General features: G+C 35.9%; 1 protein-coding gene and 1 pseudogene across 1 annotated transcript; one reads left to right on the forward strand and one right to left on the reverse strand.

The window, feature by feature from the left end:
- The first annotated feature begins 227 nt into the window (after window positions 1-227).
- On the forward strand, window positions 228-10570 carry LOC146886955 (uncharacterized). The gene is made up of 3 exons (XM_085671950.1): window positions 228-868; window positions 6129-6240; window positions 10496-10570. Exons 1-3 carry the CDS (start codon window positions 228-230, stop codon window positions 10568-10570), a joined length of 828 nt encoding a protein of 275 aa, XP_085528076.1.
- A 43-nt stretch (window positions 10571-10613) lies between these two features.
- LOC146886956 (glycosyltransferase family protein 64 C3 pseudogene) lies at window positions 10614-18823 on the reverse strand (annotated as a pseudogene).
- Between the last annotated feature and the right edge of the window lie 128 nt (window positions 18824-18951).

Consider the following 18951-nt stretch of genomic DNA (forward strand, 5'->3'; position numbering starts at 1 on the left):
AATTTTTTCTGGAATCTGTTGATAGGGGTATTTGGGATGCTGTTTTAAATGGTACATTTGTTCCTGTTAATATTGTAAATTATGTGCAGGAACCAAAGCCATTCTCGCAATGGACATCAGACGAAAATAGAAGAGCCCAATATGATGTAAAAGCTAGAAATATAATTTCATCTGCCTTAACCCTAGATGAGTTTTACAGGATCTCAGTATGCACCAGTGCACAAGAAATGTGGGAAATATTACGTGTAACCCATGAAGGAACCGACGATGTAAAAAGAGCACGCAAGAACTCCTTGATTCAAGAATACGAAATGTTTCGGATGCAGCAAGGAGAAACTATATACGATGTGCAGAAACGATTCACACATATCGTCAATCATCTCAAAGGTTTAGGTAAAACTTTTGACACTGATGAATTAAATATAAAAGTTCTTCAATCATTGAACAGGACTTGGCAGCCAAAGGTGACAGCCATCACGGAGTCACAAAACCTTGCTACAATGACGATGGCAGCTCTGTTTGGAAAGTTGAGAGAACATGAGCTTGAATTGGGCAGATTAAATGATGAAGAAGATATTGGAAGAAAGAAGAACATAGCTTTTAAAACCGAAGTGGTTAAAGGCAAAAGACAAAAGGAAGAAGAAGATTCAGATGATGATGAAAATCTTAGTCTCATGATTAAGAAGTTTACAAAATTCATGAAGGCCAAAGGTAAAAATCAATTCAAGAGCAACAAGAAGGATAATCAAGGATCATCCTCAAATTTCAAATGCTATGGATGTGGAGAACCTGGACACGTCAAAGCTGACTGCCCAAATTCAAAGAAAAGTGAAGAAAAGAAAAGTAGAAAATTCTTCAAAAAGAAAGCATATATTGATGAAGGATTATCTTGTTCCTTTTTAAGATTATTGAATATGGTGTGAGTTGATTAAGAAAACCAAGGAAATCCCCACTGGACATTAAGATAGCAAGCTATCTAGATGTGAAGGTTCCTTTCCAAGGTTCTAGAGAGGAGGAGAATGGATTGATGGGGAGTAAGAAATCAAAAGGAAAAACATATAATAGAAACAATATAAACCAAGAAGAGTAAAGAAACATAAAATGAAAAGCAAGGGAAATGGGAGGAATGGAGGATTCACGCCACTACAAGGCTAGGCTAGAAGAAGCCATGGCAACCTTGAAGATGAGTGGTGTATGCCGCCACTTGCCAAGGCAAGATAAGGCTTGAAAGAACTCCACTCCCTAAGGAGGAATGCTCTCACAAAAGGTTGAAACACAAAGTGTATAATTTCTCCAAAATGTTCAACCCTTGTACAAGTGTTAGAGGTCCCCTTAAATAGACAAGTCTAGGGGCCCCTTAGCAAAACAACTAAGTTAAAGGATTACAAAAGAAACCTAGCATGTTCTAGAAAGTAGGTCATCCTAGGGTGCACATGGGTGAATTTTCGTCCAAGCCATCTAGGTGGCAAGTCTTCATGGCCAAGGCTCCCAAAGGAAGGTTCTAGAACATTCTAGAAGACTTGGTGTCCAAGGCATGTGGGCCTCCTCTTTCTAGATGCTTCTAGAAAGTCTTATTCCTTCTCTCTCTTCCTTAGGACGCCAAGTGTCTCCTATGTGGTCCTCCTCCTTTCTTATTCCTACAAAAGCAATTTAAGGAATTTATTAGCATGTTGGTTTAAGGTTAAGCTAATCTTTTGAGTCAACAAGTCAACCCAAAGTCAAGGTCAACAAGTCAGCTCAAAAATAGTCAACCAAGCCAACTTAAAGGAATTTTAAACTAAAGAAAATAAAAGCAAAGGAAGGGATCAAGGAACTCCCTTTCTTCTAAGCATGTGCCATGGGCCATCATCCTTGGTAGTGATCAATCCTTTATCATTCTCCCTTTGTTGGAGAGAATTTGACCTCAAATTCTTGAAGTCTTTGTTGATGGAGCTTGACTTGAGTTGATGAGAACTTTCTTCATCTTTAATGATTTGATCCCTAGTCTTGGAGATGTCCTCTTTCTTTTTAATGCCACTCTCCTTTTCTTGCTTGTGTTTTTGTTCATCTCTCTTTGTTTGGGAAGAGAATGAAGAGTGGTGTTGCACCTCTTGCTTTGAAAAACTCTTTTTGTAGGCAAGTAACTCCTTGGTGAAAGCTTGCCCCTTTTCTTTTTCTTTTTCATCTTTTATTTTATTTTTGTCCTCATTTTCTTGTGGAGGTGGGAGAGGTAGGATTGTGAACTTCTTTCCTAGGGAGGAGAAAACATAAGTGTTTGCATGGCCATCATAAACAACTTTTCGATCAAATTGCCATGGCCTACCTAGCAAAATATGGTTGGCTTCCATAGGCACAATGTCACATAATACCTCATCCTTAAAAATGCCAATTGAAAAGTTAATGAGGACTTGTTTAGTTACTTTTATTTCTTCTTCCTTAAGCCATGATAGGTTGTAGGGTTTGACATGAGGAATTGTTTTCAAGCCAAACTTGTCCACCACTCTTGGGCTAGCCATATTTACACAACTTCCACTATCTATGATGAAGTGACATATCTTGTCATTGATAAGGCACCCTCCATGAAAAAGGTTTTGTCTTTGAGAAGGATCAAGTTCTTTGGGAACTTGCCCTAGTTGGCGCCTTACCATTAACAATCCATTTTCAAAGGGTTTACTCCTTTCAATTGAAGAAGTGTGGGAAGAAGTATTTTGGGGAAAAGGGGAAGAAAAATGTTCACTCTCATCATCACTCTTCTTTAAGATCATTGTCTTCTTGATTGGGCAATTCAAAGCAATGTGTTTATACCCCAAACATTTAAAACATTTAATGGAACTTGATCTTTGAGAAGTGGAATGGTGAGTGTGACCACTTGGTAACTTATTTTTACTTGATGGTGCTTGGTGAGACTTAGAAGGAAATTTATCATGTTTCTCTTTAGCTTTTCCCTTCCATGAGTGACTATAGTAGTGGTTGGGTGAGTAACTCTTCCTTGCCCTATTCTTTCTTTTCAAATGAGTTTCAATCCTAAGAGCAAGTGTGAAAACATTTTGAAGAGTGGAGTACTCATACAACTCTACTTGGTCTTGTATGTCTCTCCTAAGACCATTCACAAACCTTTTCATTTTTTCTTTGTTAGTTTCTCTTATTCCAACCCTAAACATTTGAGACTCTAATTCTTTAAAGTACTCACTCACACACATAGGACCTTGGTGAAGCCTTTGGAGCTTCAAAAGAAGTTCCTTCCTATAGGAGGGAGGAACAAATCTAGCGCGCATAAGAGTTTTAATGTCCATCCAAGAAGCCGCGGGTGGCCCTTGGTCATAATTTTTACAAACTTTATGCCACCAAGTTTTGGCATACTCAAAAAATCCTAACACTACTAGATCAACTTGTGTTTGATCCTTTACATGATTTTCATTGAAAATTTGATCAACTTTAGCTTCCCAATCAAGGAAGATTTTGGGATCACTTCCTCCATAGAACTTAGGAATCTTTGGAGTTTGCTTCTCTTGTGATGGGTTGCGCCTAAAATGCCCTCTTTTCCTAGCCCCTCTTTCTTGCTCTTTAGCTTCAAGCCTTTGAATGTGCTCTTGGATTCTTAGGTCACTTTGCTCCTTGTCTTTTCTCAATTGTTCAAAGGCCTCCTTCCTAGACAACTCCAAATCCCGAAGCAATCTCATCAATGTATTGTTTTTGTTTGGTGTAGGTGCATTTGATGAACTTGCCATGATTCCTACAACAAAAACACTCAAATCCGAGACAAAATAAATGAATTAGGGGTTAGACAACATGAAAACCGAGACCAATTCCAACCCAAAATGTGACCCAAGTGTTTACATCACTCTCCCAAAGTAACAAGGCAAGGCTACACTCAAAGCTCCTCCAAGGAGTGAAATGCTTTCAAAGTTTTTGGAAACCTTTTCAAGACAAGTTCAAGTGGCTTGGCCACTACACTCAAAAGAAAGCAAAGGAAGAAAACTACTAAGACAAAACAAAGAACCTAAAGACAAGCAATAAAAGTACTTAAGCCAAGAAAGCTAAACTCTAAGGAAAGGATATCAAGGTGACAAAACTTTAAATCAAAACAAGCAAGAAAAGCACATGAAAAGACTCTATTGGAAAAATACTTGAACTATACATCACCAAGTCTCAAATCGTGCATACACCAAGAAAGATCATAACCAAGTTTTAAGCATGAAACTAATTAGCCAATATCACCCAACACCCAAATATGAAAACTAGTACCATAACACTTAGTAGAAACACAGTTTTGGTTCATCAAAGAGCCATATTTCTCTCGGTAAGATTGTAAAAGTGTACCAAAATTTTTCTTCTTTCAAAAACTAGTTTCACAAAATGATGAGAAAGGTGTTTTGGGTGGCTTGGACACTTAGTTCCCAAATTTTTAGGCCAAAAATCAAGTTCAAGGAGCATACATCAAACAAGACATAAGGTGAATGCAATAATCAAATACTTAGAATAACAAGAACAAGAAAACTTCAAGCTAACATATGACATATGACTCAAGCAAAAGTTAGGCACATTTAAAGACTCAAACATGTAGCTATCATGCATTTAAACTTTTGGAAATGAAGGTCAATGATTAAGCACACAAAGACATGTTATCCAACAACATTTAGGAGTAAGAAGAGTAACAAAAACAGTAGCCAAAACTGCCCAACATAACCTGAAAAACGTTGATTCGCGGTGATCTTGGCAGCTTTGACCTTTGCTTACTATTTTAATCATAACTCTCTCCACAAAACTCCAAATGCATTGGTTCTTTTTTTGTTAAAAACTAGACTAACAGAGCTTTCTTTTGACATCAAGAACGTAATTTTTGGACAACTGAGCAGGTGCAGTTTAATCTTTTAAAACCGTGAACAGTTTCTGCCAACATTGTTTTTATGTGGACCATTCAAAGATAGCTACACAAGACAAGGTTAGAACATGAAAACACCATATTCAAGGACAACCAAAGCTCTAGATACCAAATGATGAAGGATTATCTTGTTTCCTTTCATGAGCTTGAGAAATGAACCTTCACATCTAGATAGCTTGCTATCTTAATGTCCAGTGGGAATTTTCAAAAAGCTTTCTTAAATAACTTCACCATATTCATAACTCTAAAAGGAAACAAGATAATCCTTCATCATGAAGGATTATCTTGTTCCTTTTTAAGATTATTGAATATGGTGTGAGTTGATTAAGAAAACCAAGGAAATCCCCACTGGACATTAAGATAGCAAACTATCTAGATGTGAAGGTTCCTTTCCAAGGTTCTAGAGAGGAGGAGAATGGATTGATGGGGAGTAAGAAATCAAAAGGAAAAACATATAATAGAAACAATATATACCAAGAAGAGTAAAGAAACATAAAATGAAAAGCAAGGGAAATGGGAGGAATGGAGGATTCACGCCACTACAAGGCTAGGCTAGAAGAAGCCATGGCAACCTTGAAGATGAGTGGTGTATGCCGCCACTTGCCAAGGCAAGATAAGGCTTGAAAGAACTCCACTCCCTAAGGAGGAATGCTCTCACAAAAGGTTGAAACACAAAGTGTATAATTTCTCCAAAATGTTCAACCCTTGTACAAGTGTTAGAGGTCCCCTTAAATAGACAAGTCTAGGGGCCCCTTAGCAAAACAACTAAGTTAAAGGATTACAAAAGAAACCTAGCATGTTCTAGAAAGTAGGTCATCCTAGGGTGCACATGGGTGAATTTTCGTCCAAGCCATCTAGGTGGCAAGTCTTCATGGCCAAGGCTCCCAAAGGAAGGTTCTAGAACATTCTAGAAGACTTGGTGTCCAAGGCATGTGGGCCTCCTCTTTCTAGATGCTTCTAGAAAGTCTTATTCCTTCTCTCTCTTCCTTAGGACGCCAAGTGTCTCCTATGTGGTCCTCCTCCTTTCTTATTCCTACAAAAGCAATTTAAGGAATTTATTAGCATGTTGGTTTAAGGTTAAGCTAATCTTTTGAGTCAACAAGTCAACCCAAAGTCAAGGTCAACAAGTCAGCTCAAAAATAGTCAACCAAGCCAACTTAAAGGAATTTTAAACTAAAGAAAATAAAAGCAAAGGAAGGGATCAAGGAACTCCCTTTCTTCTAAGCATGTGCCATGGGCCATCATCCTTGGTAGTGATCAATCCTTTATCATATATAGCTTGGGAAGACAATGCCTCAAGTTCATCAAACTCTAGCGATTCTGAAATTGAAAAAGCAAATCTATGTCTGATGGCCAATCATGATGATTCTGATAGTGAGGTAAATTCTACTTGCCACGAAAATGATTATGATGATTTGTATGACGCCTTTCAACAATTGCTTATTAAATCTAGTAAATTGGATACTGCTCATAAAAAGTTAAAATCTGATTTTAAAGATTTGCAAAGTAAATTTGAAAAATCTCTTGAAGAAGAAGAATTTTTGAAAAATAAAATTTCAAATTTAGAAAATAAAGAAACTGTTGAATGTGCTTCATGCAAAAGTTACATGTTTGATATATGTATTTTGGAAAAACATCTCGCAGATGCTTTAGAAAATAAAAGTTGTGAAAAGTTTAAAATCAAGAAAAATCCAAATAAGACCAAGCATGCTCATAATCATAGTTTTAAAAATAAAACTAAAAGAACTCGTAGAGTTTGGGTAGAAAAAGGAACATATCATTCTATAAATACATATGCATGTACTACTACATGTTTTTATTGCATGAAAAAGGGTCATACTTCAAACAAATGCAATATCAAACATCTTAGTGTTCCTAATAAGAAATATATTTGGGTTCCTGTTCATAAGTAGATATTTTTTTTAACCCCAAGGACCCAAACAAGTTGTTGGGGACCTAAATGAATTGTTTCCTTATTTTGCAGATGACTTCTAAATCCAGAAGATCAATGTGGTATCTTGACAGTGGTTGTTCAAGACACATGACTGGAGATAAAAAGAAGTTTAAGAACTTTAAAAAGAAGGAACAAGGATTTGTCACTTATGGGGATAACAACAAAGGAAAAATACTTGGAACGTGTGATGTAGGTGGAGGAAATACTTTGGAGATCAAGGATGTACTATATGTGGAAGGACTAAAACACAATCTTCTCAGTATAAGCCAATTATGTGATAAAGGACTCAAAGTAATATTTGAGAGTGACTACTGCACTATTCATCAAAAGGACTCCAAAGAAGTAGCATTAAAAGGTATGAGACACAATAATATTTACTTAATTGATCTTGATACTGCATCATCTAGTGATATAACTTGTTTGGTTGTTAAAGAAGAAAATCCTTGGTTATGGCATAAACGAGCTGCTCATATTAACATGCAACAATTAAACAAACTAATTTCCAAAGAATTAGTAATTGGATTACCAAAAATAAAGTTTGAAAAAGATAAACTATGTGATGCATGTCAAAAAGGAAAACAAGTAAAATCTTCATTTCATTCAAAAAATGTAATTTCTACATCAAAACCTTTAGAACTTTTGCATATGGATTTATTTGGCCCTTCAAGGACAAAAAGCTTTGGAGGAAATTATTATGCTCTTGTTATTGTTGATGATTACTCACGATATACATGGACTTTCTTTCTCACACTAAAAAGTGAGGCATTCAAAGCTTTTAAAAAATTTGCAAAAGCTGTTCAAAATGAAAAAGATTTGAAAATTAAAGTTTTAAGAAACGACCATGGTGGAGAATTTCAAAATGAATTATTTGAAAACTTTTGTGAAGAAAACGGAATTATGCATAATTTTTCTGCACCTAGAACTCCTCAACAAAATGGAGTTGTAGAAAGGAAAAATAGATCTTTAGAAGAATTAGCTCGCACCATGTTGAACGAATATGATGTGCCTAAATATTTTTGGGCTGATGCTGTGAGCACTGCTTGTTATGTATTAAATAGAATGCTCATTAGACCAATTTTAAAGGTTACCCCCTATGAATTGTTTAAAGGAAGAAAGCCTAATGTAGCACATTTAAAAATATTTGGATGCAAATGCTTTGTTCTGAATAACGGAAAAGAAAATTTGGGTAAACTTGATTCTAAAGCTGATGAAGCTATTTTCTTAGGTTATTCATTAACTAGTAAAGCCTATAGGATTTTTAATAGAAGAACCTTGAATATGGAAGAATATGTGCATGTTGTTTTTGATGAAATTGTGGACCTTGAGGAGAACCCTCTTGAGTCAAATAAAACAAATGCAGGTGATGAAGAATATTTTAAAGAAGCCCTTGATGAGATGTATCTAAATGAAAATCCACTGACTGAACCTGAAGATCTTGCCAAAAGTTGGAAATCACCTAGAGGATTATCTTTGGAAAATGTCATTGGAGACATATCAAAGGGAGTTGTTACTAGAAATATGTCAAATTTCTGTATGACTGTTGCCTTTGTTTCACAGATAGAACCCAAAAGTGTAGACGAAGCTCTTCAAGATGATCAATGGTGCATTGCAATGCAAGAAGAGCTGAATCAATTTGAAAGAAATGAAGTTTGGGAACTCATTCCTAAGGATGATTCACACCAAGTAATAGGAACAAAATGGGTGTTCAGAAACAAGCTGGATGAGGATGGAAACATCACTAAAAACAAAGCCAGACTTGTAGCAAAGGGATACAGACAAGAAAAAGGTATAGACTATGATGAGACTTATGCTCCAGTTGCCAGGTTAGAAGCTATACGCTTACTTCTTGCCTATGCTTCTCTCATGAAATTCAAACTATATCAGATGGATGTCAAAAGTGCTTTTTTAAATGGATTTATAAAAGAAAATGTGTATGTTGAACAACCACCTGGCTTTGAAGACTATAAGTTTCCTGATCACATTTATAAATTAAAGAAAGCATTGTATGGATTAAAACAAGCACCTAGATCTTGGTATGAACGATTAAGTACATTTTTGTTAGAAAATGATTTTGAAAGAGGTAAAATTGATTTAACTCTGTTTATCAAAAGAGTAAATAAACATATTTTGCTAGTTCAGATTTATGTAGATGACATAATATTTGGGTCTACTGATAGTTCACTATGTAAAGGCTTTGCAAGCATAATGCAAGGAGAGTTTGAAATGTCAATGATGGGAGAGTTGACATTCTTTTTGGGTCTTCAAATTAAGCAAATGGAAAATGGAACTTTCATTTCTCAATCTAAGTACTACAAAGAAGTACTTAAGAAATTTGGAATGGATACTGCTAAGGAAGCAAGTACTCCTATGGGAACCTCCTACTACTTAGATAAAGATGAATCAGGAATAGAGGTAAATCAAACTATGTTTAGAGGCATGATAGGTTCTTTGTTGTATCTTACTGCTAGTAGGCCTGACATTATGCAATCTGTATGTGTGTGTGCTCGTTTTCAAGCCAATCCAAAAGAATCACATCTTACTGCAGTAAAAAGAATTTTAAAATACTTAAAAGGTACTGCATGTTTTGGACTATGGTATCCTTCAGGAGCGTCTCCTAATTTGATAGGCTATTCAGATGCTGATTATGGTGGTTGTAAAATAGATAGAAAAAGTACTAGTGGTACTTGTCACCTCTTAGGTAGTTCATTAGTCTCTTGGCACTCAAAGAAACAAGCTTGTGTGGCTTTGTCAACTACAGAGGCTGAATACATAGCAGCTGGAAATTGTTGTGCTCAAATTCTTTGGATGAAACAACAACTAGAAGACTATAATATCTTTTTAAATCACATACCTCTAAAATGTGATAATACTAGTGCTATTAATTTAACAAAAAATCCCATAATGCACTCTAGGACAAAGCATATTGAAATAAGACATCATTTCCTAAAAGATCACATTAATAAAGGAAATTGTGAAATAGAATATGTAGATACAAAGCATCAATTAGCTGATATCTTTACAAAAACCTTTAGCTAAAGATAGATTTTATGAACTAAGAAGAGACTTAGGCATATTAGAGATCTCTTAAAATGCTAAAAATTCACAATCCTTAAAATATCCGAAAAATAGCGTAAATAATCGATTACAAGTGTCAATAATCGATTATCAGACTCTCTTCAAAAATCCCAAAACTCACTGGAATAATCGATTATTTTGGGTAATAATCGATTATCCTTAAAATCTCCTCCTAAAAATTCAAAAACATTTTGTAATAATCGATTATTCAGGGCCATAATCGATTATCTTTAATTCTGAGCCAAAAACCAAAACTCACTGGAATAATCGATTATCACTTAGGATAATCGATTATCAGCTCGTCAGACTTCATATTTTGCCCAGTTTATGAACCAATAATCGATTATCATCTTAGAATAATCGATTATTACACGTCGTTGGACCAACAAAATTTCAAAAACTAGCCGTTGCAACGGCTAGATTTTCATCAAATCGCGTGTATATGGCCGTTGGAGTCTTCTCTCTATAAATATTAGTCATTTTTGTCACCAGAACACTCTTTTCTCTCCATCAACACTCAAGACCCTCACCTTTTCTCATTTTCTCACAAAGCTCTCAAAGGCTTCCCTCTCTTTTACCTAAACCATGGCTGAATCCTCTCGTAGAGTAATTCCTACACGCAGAAGGACTGCATCTCATGCCTCTCATCCCTCAACTGCACCAAGAACAACCTCCATTGAAGGATGGATTTCGGATGAAGAAAGACGTTCTGAATTCATCACACTATGGAAAGACAAACCCCTCATCACTCCAAAATTCATCCAGTCTCAATGGTTTGTAAATCGCCATTTCACCATTCAAAACTTTCTGGCTGAACAAGGTGTGAAATTCTTCACAGAGATGCAAGGCACTTACTATCCAGATTTGGTTCGAGCCTTTTATTTCAACTACAAATTCAAAGATGGAGTTGGGTTCACAAAAGTGAAAGGTATCGACATCATTTTAGATGATGATATTTGGGAAAATGTTGCACAATTTCCCATTCATGATGGCACATCTCCCATTCTCACGGCTGGCATAGAAGGGTTCAACAGAATTTTTGCATATAGATCCTTTATGCGACGCCCAGATCAAGAAATTGGCCGTCAATTACTAGCTAGACCTCTCAAAATCAATGAGCGTCTATTTCACTATCTCATTGTTTGGATTTTATGTCCACGTGGTACAAATCAGGCACAGTGCAGTGAAGCCGATCTTATGATAATATATGCCATGCTCAACCACATCCCTATCTATTGGCCAAGCATCATTCTTGACACCATGCTAAAAGCCAAACGATTGCCTCAATATCCTCTTCCGTATTCCTTGCTCATCTCTCATATTTGTGAGTATAAAGGGGTAAATGTCTCTGATGAACAGTCTCACAAGACAATTGCAGCAAACAAAATTGCAGAAAACTCCTTAAAGCAGATGAAATTTATTCCTTTTGGGAATACCTAAATTCACAAGGATGATATGCCTTCTTCGGACAATGAAGAAGAAGAAAATCCTCCCACTGCTCCTATTCCTTCTGTTGACACACATATTGGATCATCCAGTGGTGTTGGTGGCTCATCCTCTTCTTTAGAGGATCACATTTTAAATCTCAATCAGAGGCTTGAAGAATTATTTCTTCTCTCCACTCACAGACATGAAGAAGTCACTGGCTTAATTAGAGGATTAGATTCTAGGATCTCTAACTTAGAACATAAATTTGATAAATATGAGGACGATGATGACATGAGTCAAGACTTTTAAAAGTCTACATCATAGTCTCATTGTTTGCAATTGTAATATGTTTTCCAGTTTTATTTTTAATATAAGTATATTTATCTTGTTATTCTTTACCTATGCCAAATTGAGGGGGAGCTTCTTTATTAAAACCTTTTTCTTATGATCAAAACAGGGGGAGAAAAAGTTTAAACATTTAAACCAAACAGTACTACTAACAAATCTCCTTGTAAGATATTTTGATTGCAGATACTTTAAACATATTGTTTTGATCATCATCAAAAAGGGGGAGATTGATGGCAAAAGCAATACAAGTCTAAATGCTGAAGCAAGATTTTGATGATGATAAAAGAAGCCTGATAGCCATCTAGAAGACAATATGAAGACTACATGTTATTATATTTAAAGCTATCTTGTAAAATGTAATTAGATTAAGTTAGAAGCAGTATTGTACAAGAAAATTCTAGTATTTCTCGAAATATCAAAATGATAATCGATTATCACTTGGAATAATCGATTATCCTGAGCTGAACAAATTTTTTCAAGAAAGCACTGGAATAATCGATTATTACTTCTGATAATCGATTATCTGCTCAAAAATTTGTTTTCCATAAACCACACTAGAATAATCGATTATCACTAGTGATAATCGATTATCCTGGTCTGTTGGGTGCGACTGTTCAACTTTTTGACCTAATTTCTGGAACCCCTATTTAAGGAACTTCAGAGTTACTTCTCAATTACCTTTTTGAGAAGCTAGAGTACTAGTGCTGTGACTGCAAGAGAGTTCTCTGAGTGTTCTCAATAGAAGCTTTGAAAAACCTAGTGTGGGTAGAGCGATAACTTTTCCTGAGAGGTGTTCTAGGAGATTGAGTGCTGCTGCTGTTGCTAGGAAAGCTAAGGTCAAGGTTCTCTGTGTGATTCAGAGAAAGGTGTTCATCTCTTGTGTGATTCAAGAGAGGTGTTTTCTTTCCTTACACTCTAAATATCTGATTGTAAATCTGTTACTTGCTAGTGATTTAGTTAATCTCGTTTTTAAGAGATTAACAACTGGACGTAGGGTCTTTTGATCCGAACCAGTATAAATATTTGTGTTCAATCTTCTTCTCTATCTCTTTATTTCATCTATTATTGTGTTATAAAGAAATTATTTATTGATCTACTTGATAAATTTTGGAAAAATTTTAAAGTATTAATTTTATTATTCAAAAACCAGTTCACCCCCTTCTTGGTTTTGTCCGCACGCTCAGACATTCCGCTGCGCGATACCAACATTTATACCAGTTTCGCATAATAGATTTCAGATTAGAGGAAAAAGGCAAAAAGTCAACTCTTGGTCAACTTTTCAGCCAAGTTACTACATTCTTTCTTTGTTTTTGTTAGTTTTTCTGTCCTTGGTTTATTTTTTCTGCACAAAAATAGGCCACACAACTTAGTCACACTAATTGAATGAAAAAATAATGAAGTTAGGTATTTAACTAGACTAGAGATTCATAAACTAGCCATACAAGTTAGTCTCCGCCTCAGTTTTTGTTTTCCTTGATATTGCTCACTTATAGCTTAGTTTTCATCTTGCATATACTAAATACATTGTTTTGGCATCATTCCTCAACGTTTCCTTTGCTGATTTTATAGTCTTAAGCTCATTTTGACAAATTTGTAATTGCTTTTTGTGTTTTCTGTATGCAAATTTGAATTTCCCATCAAATTTTGTTTTCTGATGTCTTCTCCACATTTCTTTTGGTAATTAAAGGTTCTCCATGGGTGTTGATCAAAGTTTTAAGCAGTAGTTTATTTCAGCTCTAAATTTTTGGAGTTTTAGCATAGTTTAGTGCTAATATTATGTCTTAGGTAGCTAGATTTTGAGCTGTAGTAAGTTTTAGCAGTGTGAGCTGTTTTCTATTCATATTTTGCCATTAGAAACATGTCAGGATAGTTAGATTAAACTTCCATAGGTTAGCTTAGTACATGCATACACACAAGGGTCAATTTTGTAGACTAGTCTTGGTTTTAGGTAGTGATTTTTGGTAAATCATTTAGGACATAGTTTGTGACTTAGGATTAAGTTTTCTTAAGTCATTTTAACCTTGTATAGGTAGTCTAGTGGTAGTTCTCCCCGTGCTTTAGCATAAACTTAGTTTTAGCCTATCTTTAAGGAGTTAATAGAGGTTTTAGGTAGTGAAATTTTGAGTTTTAGGTAGGATTTCAGTTTTGAGTTGTTCCTTAGGATCCCTGAGTCATTTTAACTTTGTTGAATAGGTCCTTGGTCCTGTTTATACTAGTTTCGCATAACAGATTTCAGTTAGAGGAAAAAGGCAAAAAGTCAAATCTTGGTCAACTTTTCAGCCAAGTTACTGCATTCTTTCTTTGTTTTTGTTAGTTTTTCTGTCCTTGGTTTACTTTTTCTGCATAAAAATAGGCCACACAACTTAGTCACACTAATTGAATGAAAAAATAATGAAGTGAGGTATTTAATTAGACTAGAGATTCATAAACTAGCAATACAAGTTAGTCTCCGCCTCAGTTTTCGTTTTCCTTGATATTGCTCACTTTTAGCTTAGTTTTCATCTTTCATATACTAAATACATTGTTTTTGCATCATTCCTCAACATTTCCTTTGCTGATTGGATAGTCTTAAGCTCATTTTGACCAATTTGTAGTTGATTTTTGTGTTTTCTGTAGGCAGATTTGAATTTCCCTCCAATTTTGGTTTTGTGATGTCTTCTCCACATTTCTTTTGGTAATTAAAAGTTGTCCAAGTGTGTTGATAAATGTTTTATGCAGTAGTTTATTTTAGCTCTAAATTTTTGGTGTTTTAGCATAGTGTAGTGCTAATATTAGGTCTTAGGTAGCTAGATTTTGAGCTGTAGTAAGTTTTAGCAGTGTGAGTTGTTTTCTATTCATATTTTCCCATTAGAAACATAGGTTAGCTTAGTACATGCATACACAAAAGGGTCAATTTTGTAGACTAGTCTTGGTTTTAGGTAGTGATTTTTGGTAAATCATTTAGGAGATAGTTTGTGACTTAGGATTAGGTTTTCTTAAGTCATTTTAACCTTGTCTAGGTAGTTTAGTGGTAGTTCTACCCGTGCTTCAGCATGAACTTAGTTTTAGCCTATCTTGATTGTGTTTTTAGAGGTTTTAGGTAGTGAACATTTGAGTTTTAGGTAGGATTTCAGTTTTGAGTCGTTACTTAGGATCCCTGAGTCATTTTAACTTTGTTGAGTAGGTCCTTGGTCCTCTTTATACCAGTTTCGCATAATAGATTTAAGATTAGAGGAAAAAGGCAAAAAGTCAACTCTTGGTCAACTTTTCAACTTTTCAGCCAAGTTACTGCATTCTTTCTCTGTTTTTGTTAGTTTTTCTGTCCTTGGTTTACTTTTTCTTCATAACAATAGGCCACACAACTTAGTCACACTAATTGAATGAAAGAATAATGAAGTTAGGTATTTAACTAGACTAGAAATTCATAAACTAGCCATACAACTTAGTCTCCGCCTCAGTTTTCGGTTTCCTTGATATTGCTCAGTTTTAGCTTAGTTTTCATCTTTCATATACTAAATACATTGTTTTGGCATGATTCCTCAACGTTTCCTTTGCTGATTTTATAGTCTTAAGCTCATTTTGACCAATTTGTAATTGATTTTTGTGTTTTCTGTATGCAGATTTGAATTTCCCTCCAAATTTTGTTTTCTGATGTGTTCTCCACATTTCTTTTGGTAATTAAAGGTTGTCCAAGGGTGTTGATCAAAGTTTTATGCAGTAGTTTATTTCAGCTCTAAATTTTTGGAGTTTTAGCATAGTTTAGTGCTAATATTACGTCTTAGGTAGCTAGATTTTGAGCTGTAGAGAGTTTTATCAGTGTGAGCTGTTTTCTATTCATATTTTGCCATTAGAAACATGGAAGGATAGTTAGATTAAACTTCCATAGGTTAGCTTAGTACATGCATACACAAAAGGGTCAATTTTGTAGACTAGTCTTGGTTTTAGGTAGTGATTTTTGGTAAATCATTTAGGAGATAGTTTCTGACTTAGGATTAAGTTTTCTTAAGTCATTTTAACCTTGTCTAGGTAGTCTAGTGGTAGTTCTCCCCGTGCTTTAGCATAAACTTAGTTTTAGCCTATCTTTAAGGTGTTTTTAGAGGTTTTAGGTATTGAAATTTTGAGTTTTAGGTAGTATTTCAGTTTTGAGTTGTTCCTTAGGATCCCTGAGTCATTTTAACTCTGTTGAGTAGGTGCTCGGTCCTATTTATACCAGTTTCGCATAATAGATTTAAGATTAGAGGAAAAAGGCGAAAAGTCAACTCTTGGTCAACTTTTCAACTTTTCAGCCAAGTTACTGCATTCTTTCTTTGTTTTTGTTAGTTTTTCTGTCCTTGGTTTACTTTTTCTGCATAACAATAGGCCACACAACTTAGTCACACTAATTGAATGAAAAAATAATGAAGTTAGGTATTTAACTAGACTAGAAATTCATAAACTAGCCATACAACTTAGTTTCCGCCTCAGTTTTCGTTTTCCTTGATATTGCTCACTTTTAGCTTAGTTTTCATCTTTCATATACTAAATACATTGTTTTTGCATCATTCCTCAACATTTCCTTTGCTGATTGGATTGTCTTAAGCTCATTTTGACCAATTTGTAGTTGATTTTGGTGTTTTCTGTAAGCAGATTTGAATTTCCCCCCAATTTTGATTTTTTGATGTCTTCTCCACATTTCTTTTGGTAATTAAAGGTTGTCCAAGGGTGTTGATCAAAGGTTTATGCAGTAGTTTATTTCAGCTCTAAATTTTTGGAGTTTTAGCATAGTTTAGTGCTAATATTACGTCTTAGGTAGCTAGATTTTGAGCTGTAGAGAGTTTTATCAGTGTGAGCTGTTTTCTATTCATATTTTGCCATTAGAAACATGGAAGGATAGTTAGATTAAACTTCCATAGGTTAGCTTAGTACATGCATACACAAAAGGGTCAATTTTGTAGACTAGTCTTGGTTTTAGGTAGTGATTTTTGGTAAATCATTTAGGAGATAGTTTGTGACTTAGGATTAAGTTTTCTTAAGTCATTTTAACCTTGTCTAGGTAGTCTAGTGGTAGTTCTCCCCGTGCTTTAGCATAAACTTAGTTTTAGCCTATCTTTAATGTGTTTTTAGAGGTTTTAGGTATTGAAATTTTGAGTTTTAGGTAGTATTTCAGTTTTGAGTTGTTCCTTAGGATCCCTGAGTCATTTTATCTCTGTTGAGTAGGTCCTCGGTCCTGTTTATACCAGTTTCGCATAATAGATTTAAGATTAGAGGAAAAAGGCGAAAAGTCAACTCTTGGTCAACTTTTCAACTTTTCAGCCAAGTTACTGCATTCTTTCTTTGTTTTTGTTAGTTTTTCTGTCCTTGGTTTACTTTTTCTGCATAACAATAGGCCACACAACTTAGTCACAGTAATTGAATGAAAAAATAATGAAGTTAGGTATTTAACTAGACTAGAAATTCATAAACTAGCCATACAACTTAGTCTCCGCCTCAGTTTTCGTTTTCCTTGATATTGCTCACTTTTAGCTTAGTTTTCATCTTTCATATACTAAATACATTGTTTTTGCATCACTCCTCAACATTTCCTTTGCTGATTGGATTGTCTTAAGCTCATTTTGACCAATTTGTAGTTGATTTTGGTGTTTTCTGTAAGCAGATTTGAATTTCCCCCCAATTTTGGTTTTTTGATGTCTTCTCCACATTTCTTTTGGTAATTAAAAGTTGTCCAATGGTGTTGATAAAAGTTTTATGCAGTAGTTTATTTTAGCTCTAAATTTTTGGTGTTTTAGCATAGTGTAGTGCTAATATTAGGTCTTAGGTAGCTAGATTTTGAGCTGTAGAGAGTTTTATCAGTGTGAGCTGTTTTCTATTCATATTTTGCCATTAGAAACATGGAAGGATAGTTAGATTAAACTTCCATAGGTTAGCTTAGTACATGCATACACAAAAGGGTCAATTTTGTAGACTAGTCTTGGTTTTAGGTAGTGATTTTTGGTAAATCATTTAGGAGATAGTTTGTGACTTAGGATTAAGTTTTCTTAAGTCATTTTAACCTTGTCTAGGTAGTCTAGTGGTAGTTCTCCCCGTGCTTTAGCATAAACTTAGTTTTAGCCTATCTTTAAGGTGTTTTTAGAGGTTTTAGGTATTGAAATTTTGAGTTTTAGGTAGGATTTCAGTTTTGAGTCGTTCCTTGGGATCCCTGAGTTATTTTAACTTTGTTGAGTAGGTCCTCGGTCCTGTTTATACCAGTTTCGCATAATAGATTTAAGATTAGAGGAAAAAGGCAAAAAGTCAACTCTTGGTCAACTTTTCAACTTTTCAGCCAAGTTACTGCATTCTTTCTTTGTTTTTGTTAGTTTTTCTGTCCTTGGTTTACTTTTTCTGCATAACAATAGGCCACACAACTTAGTCACACTAATTGAATGAAAGAATAATGAAGTTAGGTATTTAACTAGACTAGAAATTCATAAACTAGCCATACAAGCACCAGTGCAGTAAGGGCTTTCTGCCCCGGTTATTTTTCGCATTTTGCCTCGGGTCTGGAACCGAGGCATATTGGGGCGAGGCCAAAAGGTAAACCTTTTGGCCTCGGGTTTGAAACCGGTGCCATATACAAAGCTTTCTGCCTCGGGTCAGTTAGGACCGAGGCCATAGGTACTCTGCAAACCCACCTGGTCAGAAAACCCCTTCGATCCTCACAGTTCCGCACCGCGTCCACGATCCCCCGCGCGCGCGCCATTCCAACCCCACCCACGCACGTATACAGGAACAGGTAATGGGCTCTCAGAAGCATGAACTTTGTGGACCGTGTAGACCCACTCCCTCCGGTTCAGATCGATGTCATGGGACTGCGCAAAGAGTCCCACTAGCCTGTTAGGGTTTTTCTCCCACACGCGAAATGCGAATTCCAACGACTTTGAGTCCACCTCGACGTCGTCATCGCAGATCAAAACGGCGTCGGTGGAGATGTGGCTAGGACGGGGGAGAAAGCGGTTGTTGAGGCTGGCGAAGGGTTGGGGGAGAAGCGAGATGGGCGTGGAGGAAGGGGAGAGGGAGAGGTTGCGGGCAAGTTGGTTGAGAACAGTTGACGCTGTGGAGGGATTTCCCTAGAGGACAAGCACGGAGGAGACAATGGGGGAGAGGGAGTATGCCACAGCCAGGGAACGGAGGAGGGGGATGCGCGACTCCGAGAAGCCATTCATCACAGCCTGTGGAAGATTTTGGGGAAGGATCGTGCTCACGGAGAGAGAGAGGCACTGGTGGTGCGGGGCGGAAGAATTTTGAACCCTAAATAAAGAGTATGGCTTCGGTTGTTAGAGGAACCGAAGCG

Source organism: Vigna unguiculata, chromosome 4 (assembly GCF_037176805.1).
Source record: "Vigna unguiculata cultivar grain cowpea cultivar isolate G323 ecotype 2 chromosome 4, ASM3717680v1, whole genome shotgun sequence".
Classification (NCBI taxonomy): Eukaryota; Viridiplantae; Streptophyta; class Magnoliopsida; order Fabales; family Fabaceae; genus Vigna; species Vigna unguiculata.